The sequence below is a fragment of the Lissotriton vulgaris genome, chromosome 4_1, assembly GCF_964263255.1.
Source record: "Lissotriton vulgaris chromosome 4_1, aLisVul1.2, whole genome shotgun sequence".
NCBI lineage: Eukaryota > Metazoa > Chordata > Amphibia > Caudata > Salamandridae > Lissotriton > Lissotriton vulgaris.
In genome coordinates, this window is record NC_141691.1 from 706,229,731 (window position 1) to 706,248,538 (window position 18,808).

At 41.3% G+C, this 18,808-nt stretch overlaps 1 protein-coding gene across 2 annotated transcripts in view; it reads right to left on the reverse strand.

The window, feature by feature from the left end:
* Positions 1 to 1,257: 1,257 nt before the first annotated feature.
* SLC35B3 (solute carrier family 35 member B3) overlaps positions 1,258 to 18,808 on the reverse strand; it is a 291,393-nt gene continuing 273,842 nt past the window's right edge. For both annotated transcript variants that reach the window (XM_086965008.1, XM_086965007.1), the window contains exons 9-10: positions 6,426 to 6,495; positions 1,258 to 2,164 (exon numbers count right to left, since the gene is read on the reverse strand). In XM_086965008.1, coding sequence (XP_086821134.1) covers positions 2,014 to 2,164; positions 6,426 to 6,495 — 221 coding nt within the window. In that variant the 3' untranslated portion in view covers positions 1,258 to 2,013. The remainder of the gene's footprint in view (positions 2,165 to 6,425; positions 6,496 to 18,808) is intronic.

Consider the following 18,808-nt stretch of genomic DNA (forward strand, 5'->3'; position numbering starts at 1 on the left):
CTTCTTATCTGGTTGGGGTTGATTATTTTCAGTTGTTAGCTGGAATGTCTTCATTCAGAGGAGCCGGTCTTCAGGCAAAATGTGAACTCATATAAATTCTGTTGACGAACAAAAAGAAACTTCTAATGAGGATGCAGGCTCGTTGAGAGTGTCTTCTCCTGAGTTTCTTTCGAATTTTCTTATGAACCGAGCGTCCCAGCTCATTTTTCAAGCTTTGGGGCAGGAGCTGGTGCTTCATGCTCATTTTTACCCAATCATATTTTGGGAATTAACAATGCACAAATAACAATGGATGTTGTCTACTGAAATGACAGACAGCACATACATACCACTTACCAACAATTTTCTTCTATACTTGAGGCAAAATTAGATACTTGTATACTAGGAATACAAACGTGTAAGTAAAAACAATAATTAAAAAGAAAAAAGGTACCAAACAAAGTTTGTGATTAAGTTAAAGGTATTAAAAACAAAACCACAGTTCCTACTTCATAGCTTTTTCTCCATGGCGGCCAAGTTCATTAAGGCCCTCATTATGAATTGACACAAAACAGTAGTATTGCAAGTAGCTCGGGATTAATACACATTCATAATGTTTCCTATGTAGATTTCGCCAGGCAAAACTGGTGAGATATGCAAAGGCATAGAAGGTTGGAAAGACAGAACATCTGATGTAACCAGAGGCCAGATTACCCTAAGTGCCTTTGAGCCCCCTCAGGGCACTTTGGTATTACAGAAGGGGCTGCAAACATTTGTGTGGACCCTTCTCTAATAATGAAAGCACTGGGGCATATGTAGCGCCAGCGCTATCTAGAGAGGGCCTTCCATCATTTGCATGGGGTTTGGCCTCATGCAATTGAGGGAATATCCTTGGCTCTGCACAGGTGCCATATTATGGACCTGGGCAGAAAGGTAAGGAAGCCATCACGAGGCGCACTGCCAGTACGCTCCCTGAGGGTGGCCCTCTGGAGTGGACAAAGGGGGTCCTTGAACTCCTTAGACACCTCTACTTCAAGTCACTTGAAAAGCAAAATGATGGGCCCCCTGCAGAATGTGATAAGGGTCCCTGATTCTCCAATATCTCAGTGATATTTTTGGGCATTGGGCTATATGGGGGCCCACTTAACTTCTGAGTGGCTCCCTGAAGTGTTGGGGCCCACCTAAATTGTTTGGAGCTCCCCTGCGCCGCAGGGGCTGTTGGGGCCATTGTTACGTCACTGGTACAAAGCTGTGTGTAATTCAATAGCAGCAAAGCTCTATACGTCAACGGCATTGGTTATCTTTTAATCATAGCTTCTTGTGGGTATAGAGTTGATAGACAGATCGCTGTACAGTGAATGGATACAATGCATGCGATTAATTGCAACTTTCTTTTATAATAAATTGCTTGTGTGCATATGGTGCACCTTTCAATAAGTTATGTCTTTAATTCAAGTAAGTCCCACGATTAAACTGATTGCCAATGAAAACATAACCATTCAAATTATACCAACCTAAATTAAGTCAGTACTTGAACAATGCTTTTTATATAAATGGGCAGACAATTATTTACAATAAAAGATATAGCACAAATCATTTGTAAAGTAAAAATAAATTTGTTCCATCATAACCGATGACCCGTTTTCATTAAAAAAAAGTTCACCATAATCTTTTGTAGCTCTTCTCACGCAATGGAGTGCAACGAAAGACAATTCGGAATAAAATGCTAATTTTAAGATTTTTTTTCCAACATACAATGATAACACTGCCAGAGTGGTTGCAGGTTTCAAGGGGTGGAATGTTCTGTGTGTCCATCAAGCTCCCCTTTTGGTGGTTTGAAAAATGCCCGCAAGGTCCAGTGTTGGTGAAAAAGATGACCATCACTTCAAAACTGCTAATACATTGCCAATTCCAAACAGTGGGCCTTCATTTGCTTTGGTTTCACTATGTGTTCCTCTAGATGAGCAATCCGTAGATAATCGACAAAAAATATAATTATGTAAATGTCAGTAGAGATTCGATGAAGACCAAGTCCTATACTGTTTCTGACAACGTCCTTGACTTTCTTTCTGTGCGTTTGTACCTCCATAGTCCAGTCAATGAAGGCAGCTTCATTTTATCCATATTCTTACTATAAACATTTAGAAATATTCCCAGCAGAACCAATAAACCGGCCCACAGGTATCTGCAAAGAAGAAAGGAGAATTAAGAATGAATATACAGTTGAAATGCGCCAGCTAATGGAATGACGGAATTCGATTTTAAATTCAATTTTTGAAACATGAACAGAACAAAGTCAATGCGCCGCTTCTAATCTCCAACTGTTTTGGAGTCAATGCCTCACCAGGGGTAGAAAGCCCCATGTAAATTTAAATGGACAGTGACTCTATTCTCCTTGGCCCCCGATAGATGGATGCAGCCCGTGGGACATTTTGTGGGTGGATTGACAGGGTATGGAGACTGTGATATGTGTGTCATCATACTCCTCCTGTATTTAAGTTAAGCGTGGCAGGCATTCTGTCTTTTTGAGTGCACAGGTGTGCCTGGATCAGATAAACATGTTACCTACCATTGAAAACTCTTTCTGGTGGATATTCTATCTAACTGCAGACTCTTCACCTTTAGAACAATGCCCCGTGCCAAACTGGATCCGATTTGTCAACCGTAATTGCTCCAGTGCACAGGTAGGTGGCGCCTTTGGTCTCTGCAAGAGTCTTATGACGCTGAGAAGTGATGATGTGGAGCCACCTCTAAGTGCCACCACCGTAAGCTGATGTTAATTTTTGTCTTGTGCACTTCCGTGCTATCAGAAATGGATAAATCATGAGACCCTTGAGGTGACAGTGTGCCCAAACTAACTTGGGAGCTTTTCACTGTAAGTAATTTCTTTGTCTGATGGGTACTTCAAACTGCATATTAATGACCTTTAGAAAAGATACCCAAGTAGAATCTACCAAAGAGTGGAGAGTATAGGGAGTGGACTCGTACCAAAAAGTCCTGCAGAATCAAGAGGGAAAATGGTCATTGCTTCCATCATGAATATCAAGGCAGTAGTACACAGCCAACGAATGCAGGGATGCTCATGTAGCAGCCTGGCAAAAGTCTAGGTCAGGAACTTCCCTTGCCAACACCATCAAGGCACTTTTGGCTCAGGTAGAAAGAGCTCGTAGGGCCTTCTTGGCCAGGACAATCAACCTGGATAGCGACAGTTTCTGCACCCCTACCACTTCTTGGTAAAAGCAAAGTCCACAAAGAGCTGACTGTCTATACAGTATTGCTTTGTGTTTTCCATAAAAAACTGTGGGTTGTACTTGGATGAAGGGTTATGGACTGATCCCCATAGAAGGGCAATACAACCTATGACAGAAAAGAAGTCACTTCTCCACTTCAGAAAGACCCTTCTCGTCACAAGAAACCAATTTGTTTGCTTACTCCACATGAATGCACAAAAGAACTCCTGCATCTGTAAACAATTCTTGCTTTCACTCAGTGCATGTTTTCCTTCTCCTGTTGCACAATGGTCTCCTGCTTTCAATACTGCACTATATAAATACCTATCCGTAAACGAATACATGCATACAAAGTCAGAGAAAGTGGAGGACATGATGAAGTGCTTTTAAATTACCATTCAACTGGTGAAATTTTTATCAATGAGAAGGAGATAAAAACTATTTGGGGGAGAGGAACAGAAAGGTTCCTTTTCAGAACCTGCTAGGGGTGGGTGAGACGGGGCAGACCAGGGCTACTGTGAAACAGCTGTGGTGGCTGAGGACATTCGCCACTAAAGTCCCCGGACCCATCTTACTATAGTTCTGCACACTGGACCAAGTACAACCCTTTTCACACCTGACTTGCTGCCTAGCAAGAGCGAGCAGTCACAACCTTCTCATGGAGGTAGTGTGGCATGACTAAACTCAGGGGCATATTTACAAGAACTGACACATCGCTTTCTTGTGCCTGCTGCTGAATGGCCTAACAGCGCCATGGATGCGCTGTATTTATACTACAGCGCTCCATGGCGCAAGGATTCACGGATGCATCAGAAATTCTGATGAATCTTTTGGCCTAAAGTGACGTATTGCTGGAGTTGGTCATAAGACTGACGCAACACCAGCAATGCATCAGAACACAGAGGCATGTCCCATATAAAAAAATACCTTGCGTCAATCCTTACGCCTGGTTGGAGTAAGCGTAGAGATTTTGACAAGTCGAAACTTTGTAACTTTCACTGGGTCAGTTCTACATGGCTTTCAACATGTCACAGCTTTTGAGATGATGCTTCTCTCAGAAGATAGCACTTGGAGCTATTACCAGACTTGAGCACCCACAGAATATGCACACTAAAGTGTGAGGTTTCTGCAACTGGCTGGCATCAGCTTCTCTGAGTTGCAATCAAGGAAATGTAACCTAGAAACTTCCACACCTAGCACAACAGATACTGCTTTTCCACCCCCTACCATGCAATCAAGAAAATGGCAGTGCTTAGGAAGAACCAAGCAGCAGCCCTGTGCTACCAAATGACTGCATGGAATTTCAAAAGGTAGCCCTGTCTCCATTCTCCTGACTTCAGACTGTGGATCTCCACTCTCCAGCCACATGACTATAGATAAATCACTGTCTGGGAAAGCTGTCCTCATGCTCCATCTTGTGTCATGCCAAGGCAAGAGCATCCAAAATGGATAACATTGCCATCAGTACTTAGGCTAACTAACATACATACAGAGTCCTACAACTGCAATTGTGCTACATGAACAGAACATGCACACACTAGACATAACCACACAGGATGCCACATTGTGATGGGCATACACATAACAGCAGACCTTTACACAAGAGAGGCCTGTAGTCCACTCTCTCTCTAACGCAGACCATAAGGTCAGGACACACTATCATAAACAATGTATGCTTCCACCACAATTTTATTATCTGTATACACAAGACAAGGACAAATCCTTTCTTCGATATGAAGGCATGCTTGGTATGCCCGTCCAGGTCATAGGACAGGTCAAGGTACTTGCACAGTCATCGGTGCACATGCTTAGATACCTAGACATTTCTGTTCTCACATTCCTCAACAAACAGGGTGAACTGAGACCTATGCATTATTGCAGAGAATATGCTGCAAAATATTTTGAATGTACACTTCTGAAAGATGTTCACCCATTCACATCCCAGAAGCAAGGAACTGACGCATCACCTTCCCGGAGTGTAAGGAACCGACGCATCACCTTCCCTGAGTGTAAGGAACCGACGCATCACCTTCCCTGAGTGTAAGGAACTGACGCATCACCTTCCCTGCGACCCTTTTTTTGTGTATGCGACGCATCCAAGTACTTTGTTTGAAAAGCTTTGGGTCTGCAATTTGCTTTGAACTAAACTAGTTCTACCATTTGAAAGTTATATTTTTTAGTACTGTTTTGTGGATTTTTGTTGTTTTGGTCTTGTTTGGTTTAGATAAAGATTACTTATTTTGCTAAACTGGTGTGGTGTTTTCACTATATTACTGTATGTGTTCACAAATGCTTTACACCCTGACTCTGAGATAAGCCTGTCTGCTCGTGCCAAGCTACCAAGGGGGTGAGCAGGGGTTAATTTAGAAGTATATCCCCTTTACCCTGACTAGGGAGAAGGGTCCCTACTTGGACAAAGGTACCTACCTCTGCCAACTAGAGACCCCCATTTCTAACAACGTGGATTCATTTCAAACTGAAAATCGCGTATTTAACAAGCAAAAATCATGTTTCACATAGAATTAACTATCTCTGAGAATAATCTACTTGCACTTGTGCCAAGTTGTCATTTTTAACAAAGAGTTAGTGATGGACATAGCGCATTCAGACAAATTGTAAATTCCAGTTTAAAGCATGTTTTGTCACAACATGAAGGATATATGCTTTACACAGTATAAACAGGAGGGTGTAAGCTTCTTTCCTTATTGCTAAATATCCGTGTGTTAAACCATGCACTGTGAGGAGGACCAAAAGTAAGGCTTTAAAGTTAACTTCTGATGTTATAACAATATTCCCTGAATCTTTGGATTTCAGCATTATATGCGCCACTGTTTGAGGGCGGAAGATCTGGTATGTTGAAACAATAATTGCCTTGCATTACTTTGCTTGCATATTGCCTAGTTTTGCCTTGAACGTATGATAGACTCTGTAGGCTATCCCGAATGTTGCATTTGATTTTACATCGGTGGTATCACCATTTGACTCCTGGCAGCTGATGAAAATCCAAACCTCCACTAACAGGAAACACTGAGCAGAGAGATTCAATGCCCTGAAAACACATTTACATTTGACTAGTTTACTTATTCTGTAAAGGGTATTTCTATGATAAACATTAGTCTCAGCCCTCAACAGGAAAAACAACTTGTGACGTTTATTACAAATTTATACCAAAATGAACCTAAATGTTATTAGTTTAACCTAGAAGTTTATACTTACTGGAAAGTGAATGGCTTGGCAAAGAACAAGAAAGAAAGCACAATCGTCATAGCCTTTCGTCCCGTTGTTACTGCAGGGGGAATAGATTAAAAATTACATTACAAATACACATTCTTTTTGCACTTGGCACAGATTGAACTGATTGAGGATCACAGATGCTGTTTAATGGGAATCATTTTCATTCAGAGATAAGCAGGGCCCTAGCCAGAAGTATCTATTTCCGGGTGCCTGTCCCCTATTATAAAAACAATGGCAGTACGGTTCTGGGTGGGATTCGTTTTGAAAACTGCAGTACAATTTGTACAATGTATTACCATATCACACATTTTCTTCTGTATTTTTGATTACGAAGCTATTTCCCACTTAACTTCTGGGGTAAAATTAGAAGACATGGGGCACTGCTTGAAACTACAACTTAAACACATGTTTGCAGGTGGTTCGGCACTCTCCGTAGGGCGTTGTTGTGGGTATTAATATCCTGATGTGCATGTAATACCAATGTAACCAGTAACTTTCATTAAAAGTGGACAGACGTAAAAAAAAGGGATTTGGAGATTCACTCCGGAGGGACGCAAATGAAAAAAGAACAGCTGGTGAACAGAATGTTGAACAATGTCAAACATTCACCCCACTACAGAGATCTGGGCCTAAAACCATCGTTTTTTTGTGTGCTCCAAATGCCACTACAGTTTGTACCCAGCCATATGCAAGTCAGTCTTGACCCTGTTCCCCATGGGAACAGGCCAGTCCTAACTGCCAGGCCAGGTCCTCCCTGGACCCGAAACAAGCATCCTGGGACCGGTTTCGGGGTTTCACCCTTCATCAGCCAGACTAGCTTGACTCAAGTGGCATGGAGAGGTAGAGACCCATGTCTGGGCATACCCGTCCCACTCGGGGTTAAAAATGCAAAAAGAACAATAAATGATTTGTTTTTGTGCTCCCCATGCCATTCAAGTTTGAACCCATTCATATGCAAATCAGTCTTTTTGGATGTATCATCCCAAAAGGCATTCGCAAAATAGGTAACCGCAATTTTTGCGATTACTCATTTTCAAATGCATTTAGCGAATCATAATTTGCGATTCTTTAAATGCAATGAAGGAAGCAAGAAAAATGTGCAACCTGGCTTTAAGGAATTGCAAATTACCACCAACTTTAGGCACACATGCATATTTCAGGGGTGCAACAGGGTGTTCTTTTGACACCCTTGCACTCTTGAAATTGCATGCGCAATTTATTTGCGAGTACCTATTTGGTACTCGCAAATTGTGAGTGCAATCCTATTCATTCCTATGTGGCTCTAGGCCCATAGGAATGAATGGGACGATATTCCTTAATAGCGAATCGCAATTTGCAATTCGCTATTAGGGAATATGTAGGATTCACAATTTTTTTGCAAATCCTACATACATTGCATTTTGCGATTCTTAAATAGCGAATCAGTAAAATTTGCTATTTAAGAATCGCAAAACCAATTCTTGATATATTTGGCCCTAAACTCCAAAAGTGTGAGTTGACTGATAAGAAAACAAAACAAAAAAAAAAAAACCAACAAAAAAAAAACAGCTTCACGAGCAGAGAGTTTCCTTCCACTTCTGGAGGCTATTGCTTCTTCACATGTTGGGCCAGGGCAGGGAAATCTAATGACTGTTGGGGTGGGAAGGCTGCCACTGTGATCTAAGAACATTGTGGTGGACAGCCATCAACTCAGAGGTTTTCACCAGCAGAGCCACCAGCGAGTCCATAAACACAGTGCTTCCCTCTTAAATCCAAGCATAGCGAAGGAAACCACAAGATTGGCAGAATGGACGCACTGATGATGGCAGAGTGAGTCCTCTCACTCTGCCACATTCAAATGGCTCCTTCGGACTACTAATATCTTTCCTGTTCTTTGGTTCAGCCTAATATCCATTACATCTCCACTAACTTTTGCCACAAATTCCATTAACTTTTTCTTCTTTCGTAAACCCAGGACATAATCTCCCCTGCTTTTCTTCATGGACCCCAGAAAAATATATTTTCCCTTAGTGATTTGTCCCTGTTTTATTTCAGACATTTCACAAACTTTTAGAATTACAGGGAATCAATCAACGTTTATATACTGAAGAAGTCAGGGATATTTGTATCACTGAAGACATTTTCGATTCAATCTGTAGAGACATCAGCTCTACAAATACTCCTTTTACAGGACGCGACAGCATCATATGCATATGTGGCGCACTATACCAGGTGTACAAAATGCCAGCATGTATATCCGCACATAGAACATCTGCTCGTAAAGACTTAGAAGCACCAAAGGACACATATAGTACAATGAACAATAACTTGCTTCCATACAGCGCTTCTTACAGCTCAGTTAGCCAATATAATGATAATTAATTTACCAACCTGTGAAGGATGGAAAGCTGAGGTGACTGCCAGATCTGAATTTCTGACGAGGATATTACAGAAACTATAAGCAGTAAGCATTCTATTTATTCAGAGGTGAAGATGGTTCAGAGAATAAAACACTTGCCATTGCCACCTAGCATAATTTCCAGGTCATTAGTTTGAATCCTTGCGAGGCCGCTCATCCTTTCATCATTCTGAGATCAGTACGTATGGTATGAGGCGCTATATATAAACCCTTAATGTTTCATACATGAGTGTTTTTGAAGGAGAGCTATTGCATCAGTGCTCATATATGCACCAAGGGTAAACAACGCCAAGTGTATACAGGACACAGCACTGCATATATGGGCAGCAAGACCTGACACATACCATACATAATCTGAGGTGTAGAATGGGACAGGAGGATGAGCTGCAGAATTATTCGTATGCTTGCTGCAGAGCATCGACTTAGGAACCAATTTTCTGTCTGGTCAAGGCAACGTCTCTCTGTTCAGACCCAGGCAAAGATGCTGTGTCAAACCGATATGAAAAACGAAGGGGGGTTGGGCCCTGTAGGAAAGAGGGTAGGTAGGGCCTATTTGCAGAAAAAAGGGGGGGTTTACCTATGCCTCTGTGAACAGCAATGAAAAAGACATTAAATGCTGAACAAAGGGAAAACAAGATTAGTTAGTTGACCCAGACATTTATTTATGTCATTGCTTTTTTTCGTTGTATATTTCACATTTAGGGGCGAGAAAAATACATTGTTAACTTCACTTTAAGCCCAACACAAATTTTTTGAAGGAAAAAGCAAAACACGACATACAGTGTGTAGAAGGAAGTAAATCGACAAACCATACAAATGTGTTTTTACGAAAAAATGTTACAAACAATCATAAAACCATTGTTAGAAAAGACAGTACAAAGGCGATGTTGATAAGTCAATGCGTTACTTTTCAGGAGGTAAGTACTATTCATTACACAACCCAAAATCCTGTTACAATATTATTACAATTATTTATATACTCAGCAAAAGGAACGATAGTCAAAACATTCAATTTTTGACAAGCATGAATGACTGAATGCCTGATTTAGTGCCGACGCGTTTCGAATCCTAATGTTCGAATCATTGGATTCTCATCAGGGCTAGGAATTGTATCCGTAGGTACTGTGTGAGGGAAAGGAAAAGGGAAAATTTATTTAAAAAGGGTTCACCTTTTGAGTGATAGAAAAATGCTTTTTCAATGATTGCATCAAATGATGCGACATACCTTATGTGACCAATAGTCTACATATTTCTTTACAGAAATGTCATCTAGCAACCGTGGAAATCAACCTGCGAGAGAGCGAGATTGATGTGGTGAGTGGTGGTATTCTGCTTAAGGGCTGGCTCCAAAAATATTTGGAAAATGTGGGAAAATTGATTTACCTTAAGATCTGATATCCAACCGGACTCCGCGAGTCAATAGTTGGGTGGTTACTTCCAGTATTGGGTCCCCTTTAGGCCATCTACAAAACGAATTTAAATTGATTCTTAGCGTAATGATCTACTAATGAAGTAACAAAAAAAGCGGAAGAACATTAAAAAACGCTTACTTGTTTGTTACTTGGATTGTTGTTAAAGAGGTTGTTGCCGTAAGGCGTCCTAAAAAAGAAAACGAGCACAAAAGGCCAATGAATGGCGGTCTGACCGCAATAAAAACACGGAGTCAAAACTTCCGAGTTTAGCTTGTTGATAAAAATGCGGCGTCTTACCGTTAAATAGGACCCTCGGTGCAGTGTATACTCCGAGTGTTAAAGGAAGAATGTTTGTTCCGCTGTCTGATTTGTTCCTAGGGAAAACATGAATCAATAATTACCTAAAGCCCGTGGTTAAGACGGAGTAGCGTGGTGTTTAAAGAGGGCGACAGAGTCTTACCGTGGCTCAATGCTGTCGCGCCGATTGACTCAAGCGATGATGCGAAGGCTGCAGCGAGCAAACGCGAATGGAATGTTAAAAGCTAAACCCTTCAGTCACGTGGCCAGGGACGTCAATCAAAACTTGCAGGGGCCAGTGCTAAGATTTCTGGGAGTTGTAGTGAGCCTACGGACGGGGACGTCTTTTGGCGCTGGTTTGCACTGGATTGTACTGAATTACTTAAATTCTATTAACTTCACTGAGTACATTTAGCCCATTGTTGACACTGTTGAATCTCATGATGAGATATGCTTCTTTACGCAAAAGTGCCGCCTCAATGTCTTGTGATTGGTGTTTGGGATCAACCCATGCAAGGACTGTCCACTTGAAATCATTTTCCCCATGGTTGTGGCTCATAAAATGTTCCACCATGGGTGCAGAAAGAACTTTTTTCTTAATTCTAGAGCGGTGTTGTGTAATCCGCACATTTACAGGTTGGCATGTTTTACCAATGTACACTCGGTCGCAGGGACATACCACGGCATAGATGACATTTTTAGTTTTACAATTTGTAAACATCTCATGCTTCCATTTGACCCCGTCATGGTCAAACAAATTACCTTCCATTGTGGTAGAACATGATACACAGTTGCCACACTTATGGTGCCCGCTTATTGGTTTTAAAATTCCACTGTGTTATCAAATCACTCTTATGCTTTGGGATGTGGCTGTCAGCTTTTATCAGTTTTTTTTGTTACTTCATTAGTAGATCATTACGCTAAGAATCAATTTAAATTCGTTTTGTAGATGGCCTAAAGGGGACCCAATACTGGAAGTAACCACCCAACTATTGACTCGCGGAGTCCGGTTGGATATCAGATCTTAAGGTAAATCCATTTTCCACATTTTCCAAATATAACGGTTGCTAGATGACATTTCTGTAAAGAAATATGTAGACTATTGGTCACATAAGGTATGTCGCATCATTTGATGCAATCATTGAAAAAGCATTTTTCTATCACTCAAAAGGTGAACCCTTTTTAAATAAATTTTCCCTTTTCCTTTCCCTCACACAGTACCTGCGGATACAATTCTTAGCCCTGATGAGAATCCAATGATTAGAACATTAGGATTCGAAACGTGACGGCACTAAATCAGGCATTCAGTCATTCATGCTTGTCAAAAATTGAATGTTTTGACTATCATTCCTGTTGCTGAGTATATAAATCATTGTTATAATATTGTAACAGGATTTTGGGTTGTGTAATGAATAGTACTTACCTCCTGAAAAGTAACACATTGACTTATCAACATCGCCTTTGTACTGTCTTTTCTAACAATGGTTTTATGATTGTTTGTAACATTTTTTCGTAAAAACACATTTGTATGGTTTGTCGATTTACTTCCTTCTACACACTGTATGTCGTGTTTTGCTTTTTCCTTCAAAAAATTCGTGTTGGGCTTAAAGTGAAGTTAACACTGTATTTTTCTCGCCCCTAAATGTGAAATATACAACGAAAAAAAGCAATGACATAAATAAATGTCTGGGTCAACTAACTAATCTTGTTTTCCCTTTGTTCAGCATTTAATGTCTTTTTCATTGCTGTTCACAGAGGCATAGGTAAACCCCCCCTTTTTTCTGTGTCAAACCGATAGGCAGAGTGAGACTGGAGGCTGGCTGGCTGGGAGAGGCTAAATCGATGGGCATGGTAGCATCGGTCGTCCCCGTCTGTGTGGCATGCGCAAGGCGAAAACCTTGTCCGTGCCCTGAACTTATCCAAAATGCACGTTTTTACCCAAAAATGCGTCAGACTCGTGCACAACAGGTGGACGCTGTACAGCTGCCACATACAGGTTGTGCTACCTGAGTCCAAAACCAGACCCAATTCCTGCTGTCGCAGATCAGTGATGCCTTATGCAGAAGTTGTGCAAGTGCCGGATGCCTTCGCCTCAACCTCAATAAAAGGATCTACTTTACAGAAAGTGTTATTTTGAGTTACTGAAGCAGTCCGACCCCCTCATTTATCCGCCCACGCCGAGGTACTGAGTGACCCGAATAAACAGCTGTGCACGCCTGGGGCAGGAAATCTAGTAAGCAGGTAAGTAGACTTCTGAAACAGATGGAGAACAGGCAAAAATAGAGGGTGGCAATACCCCTGAGGCCCTCCTGCCTAAGGCCTTTGGAGGTGGATGCTATTTTGCTCAAGAGATTCTGTGGCATTTTCGGGTTATAGATTAACGGGACTAAGGCTCTGATGTTACCATTAACAGAAAATATGACACGACTCGCAATGGAGTTTCTCTTCAGATGGACAGGGGAGTAGGTGAAGTACCAGGACATAGAGGGCTAGATGTCCAGGGATTAGGAAAAGCGATCTCCAAACTGCAATATTTTGCGAATCACAATTAGGAAATTGCTATTCCTAATGTATGAAAATCATTGAGTTTCATTTAGCGATGTGTAGGAAGTCGCAAATAGACCTACCTCATGAATAATAATGAACACTATGATACTCTGCCATCACAGGGAAGGGGGGCCTTTTGGGGTCAGCAGACCACCATGTCTGTGATTCTTTTCAAATAAAGCAATTTTTTTTTTTTTTAACGAAGCCAGTTTTCCTTAAAGAGATAGGCTACATTTAAAAAGCAAAAGTAGACCATGATCCCTTGGACAAATGCCTGTTCTTGAAAAATATATTTTCAACTAATCTCAAAGGAGAAGGGTCCCTTGGGGACTTCGTACCACTGGCGAATGGGTTACCACCAACTTTGAGTTGGCAGTAAAGCGTGAATGTTTTGCAACCGTGTTTCAGTCGCAAAACATTTACACATATCAATGTGAATTGGTATTTGGAAGGGACACCCTAAACACGCCCCTTTCAATAACCAATTTGCAAGCCCAAATTGCAATTTATTAACAGGTTACTGAATCGCAATTTGGAGTTTGTACTGTACATTTGGAAGTGCCTTTTGGCGTTTGCAAATGGCCTGATTCTGCAAATCTGGCTATTTGCCTCCCAAAAAAGGCTTCATACATCTAGCCCTAAAGCATATAGGGACAGGGCAATAATTATGCATGAAAATGATGGTGTATAAATATCAAAAACGTGAAAGAAATAAAAGAAATGGCAATACTTCCACTATTTCTAGAGAATAGAATTACTATACTAAAGAAGTTAATGTAAGCTCAAATTGTTACAGTTATTTCTTAAAACCCAATCACTCCAACAAGAACCTTCTTTCAAATGCTTAAAAGCTTGATGGTCAGGCGGTTCTGCAGGGAAGTAGATGAAACATGCTTATTTTTCGATATGAACGGTGACCTTAGATGCCCGTGACTTTGAACCTTAGAATTATGTTGCATCTGCACAATTTACCAATGCTGGCTACATGGCCCTGAGAACCTACCATGGTTGGTAATTGTACCAAAGGCAGTTCTGTAACCCTCGCTGTCGGAAACAGCATTGCTCCAGGCTAAGAGACCAAATGCCATGCGTCAGATCCAGTCAAGAATATGAGATTCTCTTTGCTGCGTCTATGGAAAAGTAATGGCTTGGGACTGCAGAACTCACCAGCTATTCCAATGGAGGCTTGTGCATTGCTATCGACCATACAGGAACCAGGAATAAGTAAACAACTATCAAACCTGAAGTTAGTTACAATGTGCGGCTTATTTTAAGAGGGCATATTTAAAACCTTAGAAACCGTTAGAGATAAAGACATAACTCTTAACTCAAAATCTACCTTACCAGTCTTTCCGAACGAAACCATTACATTTAAAGTGCTTACTTCCTTATACACTATAATGTATAACCTGCGACATACGGTTTCCTACGTATATGAGGTAATGCTGACAGCGATGGGGGAAACCCATAGGCAGGTAAATCAGTACAGATTTAGGAGCTAACATAACAAGGCAGCAGCTCCATTTTGGAAATGTTTTTCATACAAATATAAAGATGTTTGTGGACAGCTACGAGGAACCCTAACAATAGGCATTCTGCTAGTGATCATAAACATATCTCTCAGGCGCTCACGATCCAAAGTTCATAATCATTAAAGCAAAACCTATGCACTTAATATTAATCAACATTTTGATTCGTTAAAAAGAAAATCCCAAAGGGGAAATATTCACCCTAGACTACCGGCCTCAATTTAGAAAGTTAGGCCAGGACTGGAGACATCAGCCCTTTGTAAACTAATGCACCCTAAAACACTATGGGCGTGGTCAGAACATGCACTTTGTACTGCGTTTAGTAGTACTATAGTCGTACTGCTAATGTAAGACAAAATGCTATTCACAAACACACAGGTTTAAATCGCTAACTTTACCTCGCCTATCTTTTCTATGAGGAGATCGTAGTAGTAAAAGTAAGAGGGACCACATGCTGTCCTTGGAAAATGGGGAATACATAGTGCAAAATAGGTGGGGCTTAGGAAGGTTTAACCCCTTCTGTGCTGGTGACGGAACCACTCCGTCACCAGCCACGGACGGGCTGTGCTAATGACGGAGTGGTTCCATCACGGCCCAGCCAGCATGCCTGCGCGGCAGCGATTTCGCGCCTGCGCTGAACGTTCTATTTAGTGGGCGGGCCGTGATGGAATCACTCCGTCACAAGCACAGCACGCCCGAGGCCTGTGACGGAGTGGTCCGTCACGAGCATGGCAGCGCTGGCGGCCCCCCCTCTTAGCGCTGCGGCGGAATTACCGCCGCAACCAAGGGGTTAAAGAGGGATTCATGGAAGAATAAGGAGGAAGTCCAGGGAGGGACGTGCAAGTACAAACACCCACTTACAAAAAAAGAAGCCAATTGCTATTCAAAAACTACACTTCTAAAATTACTACAGTGCTAAAGGCAGCACCACGCATAACCACGCAGAGGTACTGCAACACCATCCCAGAGAACATAATGGAGGCAGGGACTCAGAACAGAACACCCATAAGAAATAATGTTAAAAATAAACTAATTTATTTCAACTTCAAATCCAGTCACGGGCAGTTTCTTTACAAACCTGATACATTGAGCATAACCACACTAGGTAATAGCAACATTGGTTATTTGAGGCCACTTAGAAACTGCAGTAATAAGTTAAGTAAGTCATTATCAATAAGTTATGCTGGCTCTTGCTCTCCTTAGATATCCCCTGAGAAACTTAGTACTGATGAAGAAATGGTAGGTTTGGGGGATTGAGGAGCAAGGCCGTGCCAAGTCAGTGCAGTGCTCTTTTTCTCATTGTGAATGTTCAGCACTAAGTAGACAACTATGATAAACTCAGCTACGAGGAACTTCGACTGTCTCTTTCTCCTAATCACATTTATGAAAAGGAGTAACGGAAGCTATTTCCTGAAGATGCACACATCTTGAAAACCTTACCATTTGCAAATACCACATGGGTACACCAATTTCTCGTTGCTACAAAAATAAGTTACATGATTACATGAGACTTTAGAAATTGCTTCCGAACAGCAACAGACTAGTAACCTATTTCTGAGGCAAGAACAGTAATAAAAAGCAAGGAGTGGGGTACCTGGCGGAGACCGAGAACCTTGCGCTGAATTCATTTTCCTTTGCAGAATGGTTTCAGGACCAGTCCTGGGTCCATCTGATCTAGGCATACCAAAGTCAGGTACAAAATCACCAGTGACACGCCTTATTTTCTGGATAAACACGATCTATAGGCATGATTCCTGTTTTCAATAATACTATGTATCTTAACTAATTATAAGGGCATCCAGCAATAATTGATCGTCGTGAACATTTTAATGGGTATATGAGAAATAAATTAGATTCAAATTTGAATTAAGAAATCGTAATAAGTATGCTTGCTAATGGGAAATTAGCATTTCAATGATTAGCTCGAACTTAATCTGAAATATTTTTCTTGTTTTTTAGGGCCTGCCTATTGAAAGCATTTTTCCTTATTTTCTCGAACTGCACACTCAATAACATTCTCACAAACTGTGGGAACATCCATGACAACTTACCTCTCTATGTGACCCACCTACTATCCCTAAACACCACTTCTATATTCTTTACACACCTTTTTCAGAATCCTCTGCAACTGCCAAAGTCTCTGTCCCCATGTAAGATTATGCTAAAAACTGAACTTTCTTTTTTGCTCTCTCTGCTGGTTTTCTTACATATCACTCTGCTTTTATTTCTCTCAAACATTCGTAACTATTCTATTGAAATGTGTAACTAAATCCTGAAACTCTGACTTGGGGATCAATGTTTCATAACTCTGGTGAGAAGCAAATGCTATATTATTATTATTAATAACACTATTAATATTGACCAAGTGCAACATTCACAGAAATAGGCATCTGTGCCGTAGAAAAAAACGAGAATTACTGCATCAATGAAACTATTCTGCAAACGTCCATGTTTTGAGTTCTTGTCGAATTTTCAGGTGGGACTATTCAGCGAGGAGGAAATGGGAGGGAAAGCTGATGATATTTTTACTCAGGAAAGTGGGGGTCTGAGACTTGCAGATACGATGCAGCATGCATGCTAACTTGATTGTAATACATCTGGCCACTGGAAGAAAATGAATTCCAGAGCACATGAAACATGAAAAACAGGTCCTTTATCTTAGAAGAAGCCGGGCTGCTGAGTTTTAAATGTACTGAAGGTCGGCAAGCTCACATTAAGGAAGACCAAGACACTTGAGAAGCCAAAGGAGATTGGGCAATGGCACCAATTGCTCCAATTTTCAGAACAAACAGTAGGAATGGAAAGATCGGATTCAACATGGAGAGATGGCGGAAGCACAATGTTATGACGGCTCCAACCTGTTACTTTGGATCCAGATTTGAATCTACAAAGTACCAATGGTCCTGCCTACCTGGGACGGGTGGATAGTTGGTCCCAGAGCAGGTGGCCATCGGTGAGAGTCCCAGATGTTATGCCACTTAGGAATAAACATTACTTCTGTTTTAGAGGGATTTAGCTTCAAAAAGCTAATACTCATCGTTCGCTAAACTGCTTCAAGAGCCACTGGGAGAGTAGCCACCTTCACATCTTTTCCTTGTACACTCTGGAGGATCTCAGCATCGTACGCATACATATAGAAAACCAGATGGTAATGACGTAATAGAGATGCAGAGAGAGAGGCGGTCACAGAGATTAAATTGCAACGGGGAGAGAGCTGCCTCTTGAGGCACTTCCCAGTGAATAGCGTTAAGTCCAGATCTATAGAGTGCTAAATGGATCGGCTGGGGTTTATCACTCAGAAAAGAATAAATCCAGCCTAAAGCATTATCCTGAATCATGCAGTCTCTGGAGGAGGATATACTGGTCCACTGCCCTGAAGACTATAGAGGACTCAAGTAGGATTACACCCTCAACACTGCCGTCTACAACTATTCTCTGATCACCACCCATATAAGAGTCCACCATCTCTGGGCTCAAGTCAGGTCAAACACCCGCTTGACTTTCATTTTGAACCTGGAGAGGAAATACCTTACAGCAGAGATTCTACCACTTTGATCAACATTGTAAATGTATATTTTTTGAAAAAGAAAATATATGGTACATGTTGCAATTTACTGCTTGCTGGGCGAGAGTGAAATAAAATGGAAGAGCAATGTCTACAAAAGAGGTGGGAAAGAGATGGATGGTGGTGCATGTGGGGAACACCTGGTATCGAGCAATTACATATATATTTAAACGGTTTAGGTGTGCTACTTAATGGTACTCTGGACAATACAGAGTTCCCTGACTAGTTGGAATTATTAAAGAGCCAGGTGCAAGAATACCAGGCAATACAGCTAAAGAAGAGCACAGATGATGGAAAAAATATTTGACAGTTTTAGGATTACTCCTCATTTGGAGCACATTTATGACTGGTTATGGATTTACAAAGCGTTCCAGGAGTACTAAAAGACAGCTACGGCAGCCATATATTTCCTATGGTCTACATGTGCCAATGTGGTGCAGATATAGTTTAGAACATTTAACTATTATTTCAATGGAGAAAATATTTTACACGTCGAGAAACATCTTCGCTAGACCCCTTTAATTATGGAAGCTTTCACACTCAATTCTGGCAACAAGTGCACCCACCTTTAAAAGGAGCACGTGTTCATGTGTTTCCAAGGTGGGTTAATCTCTTCA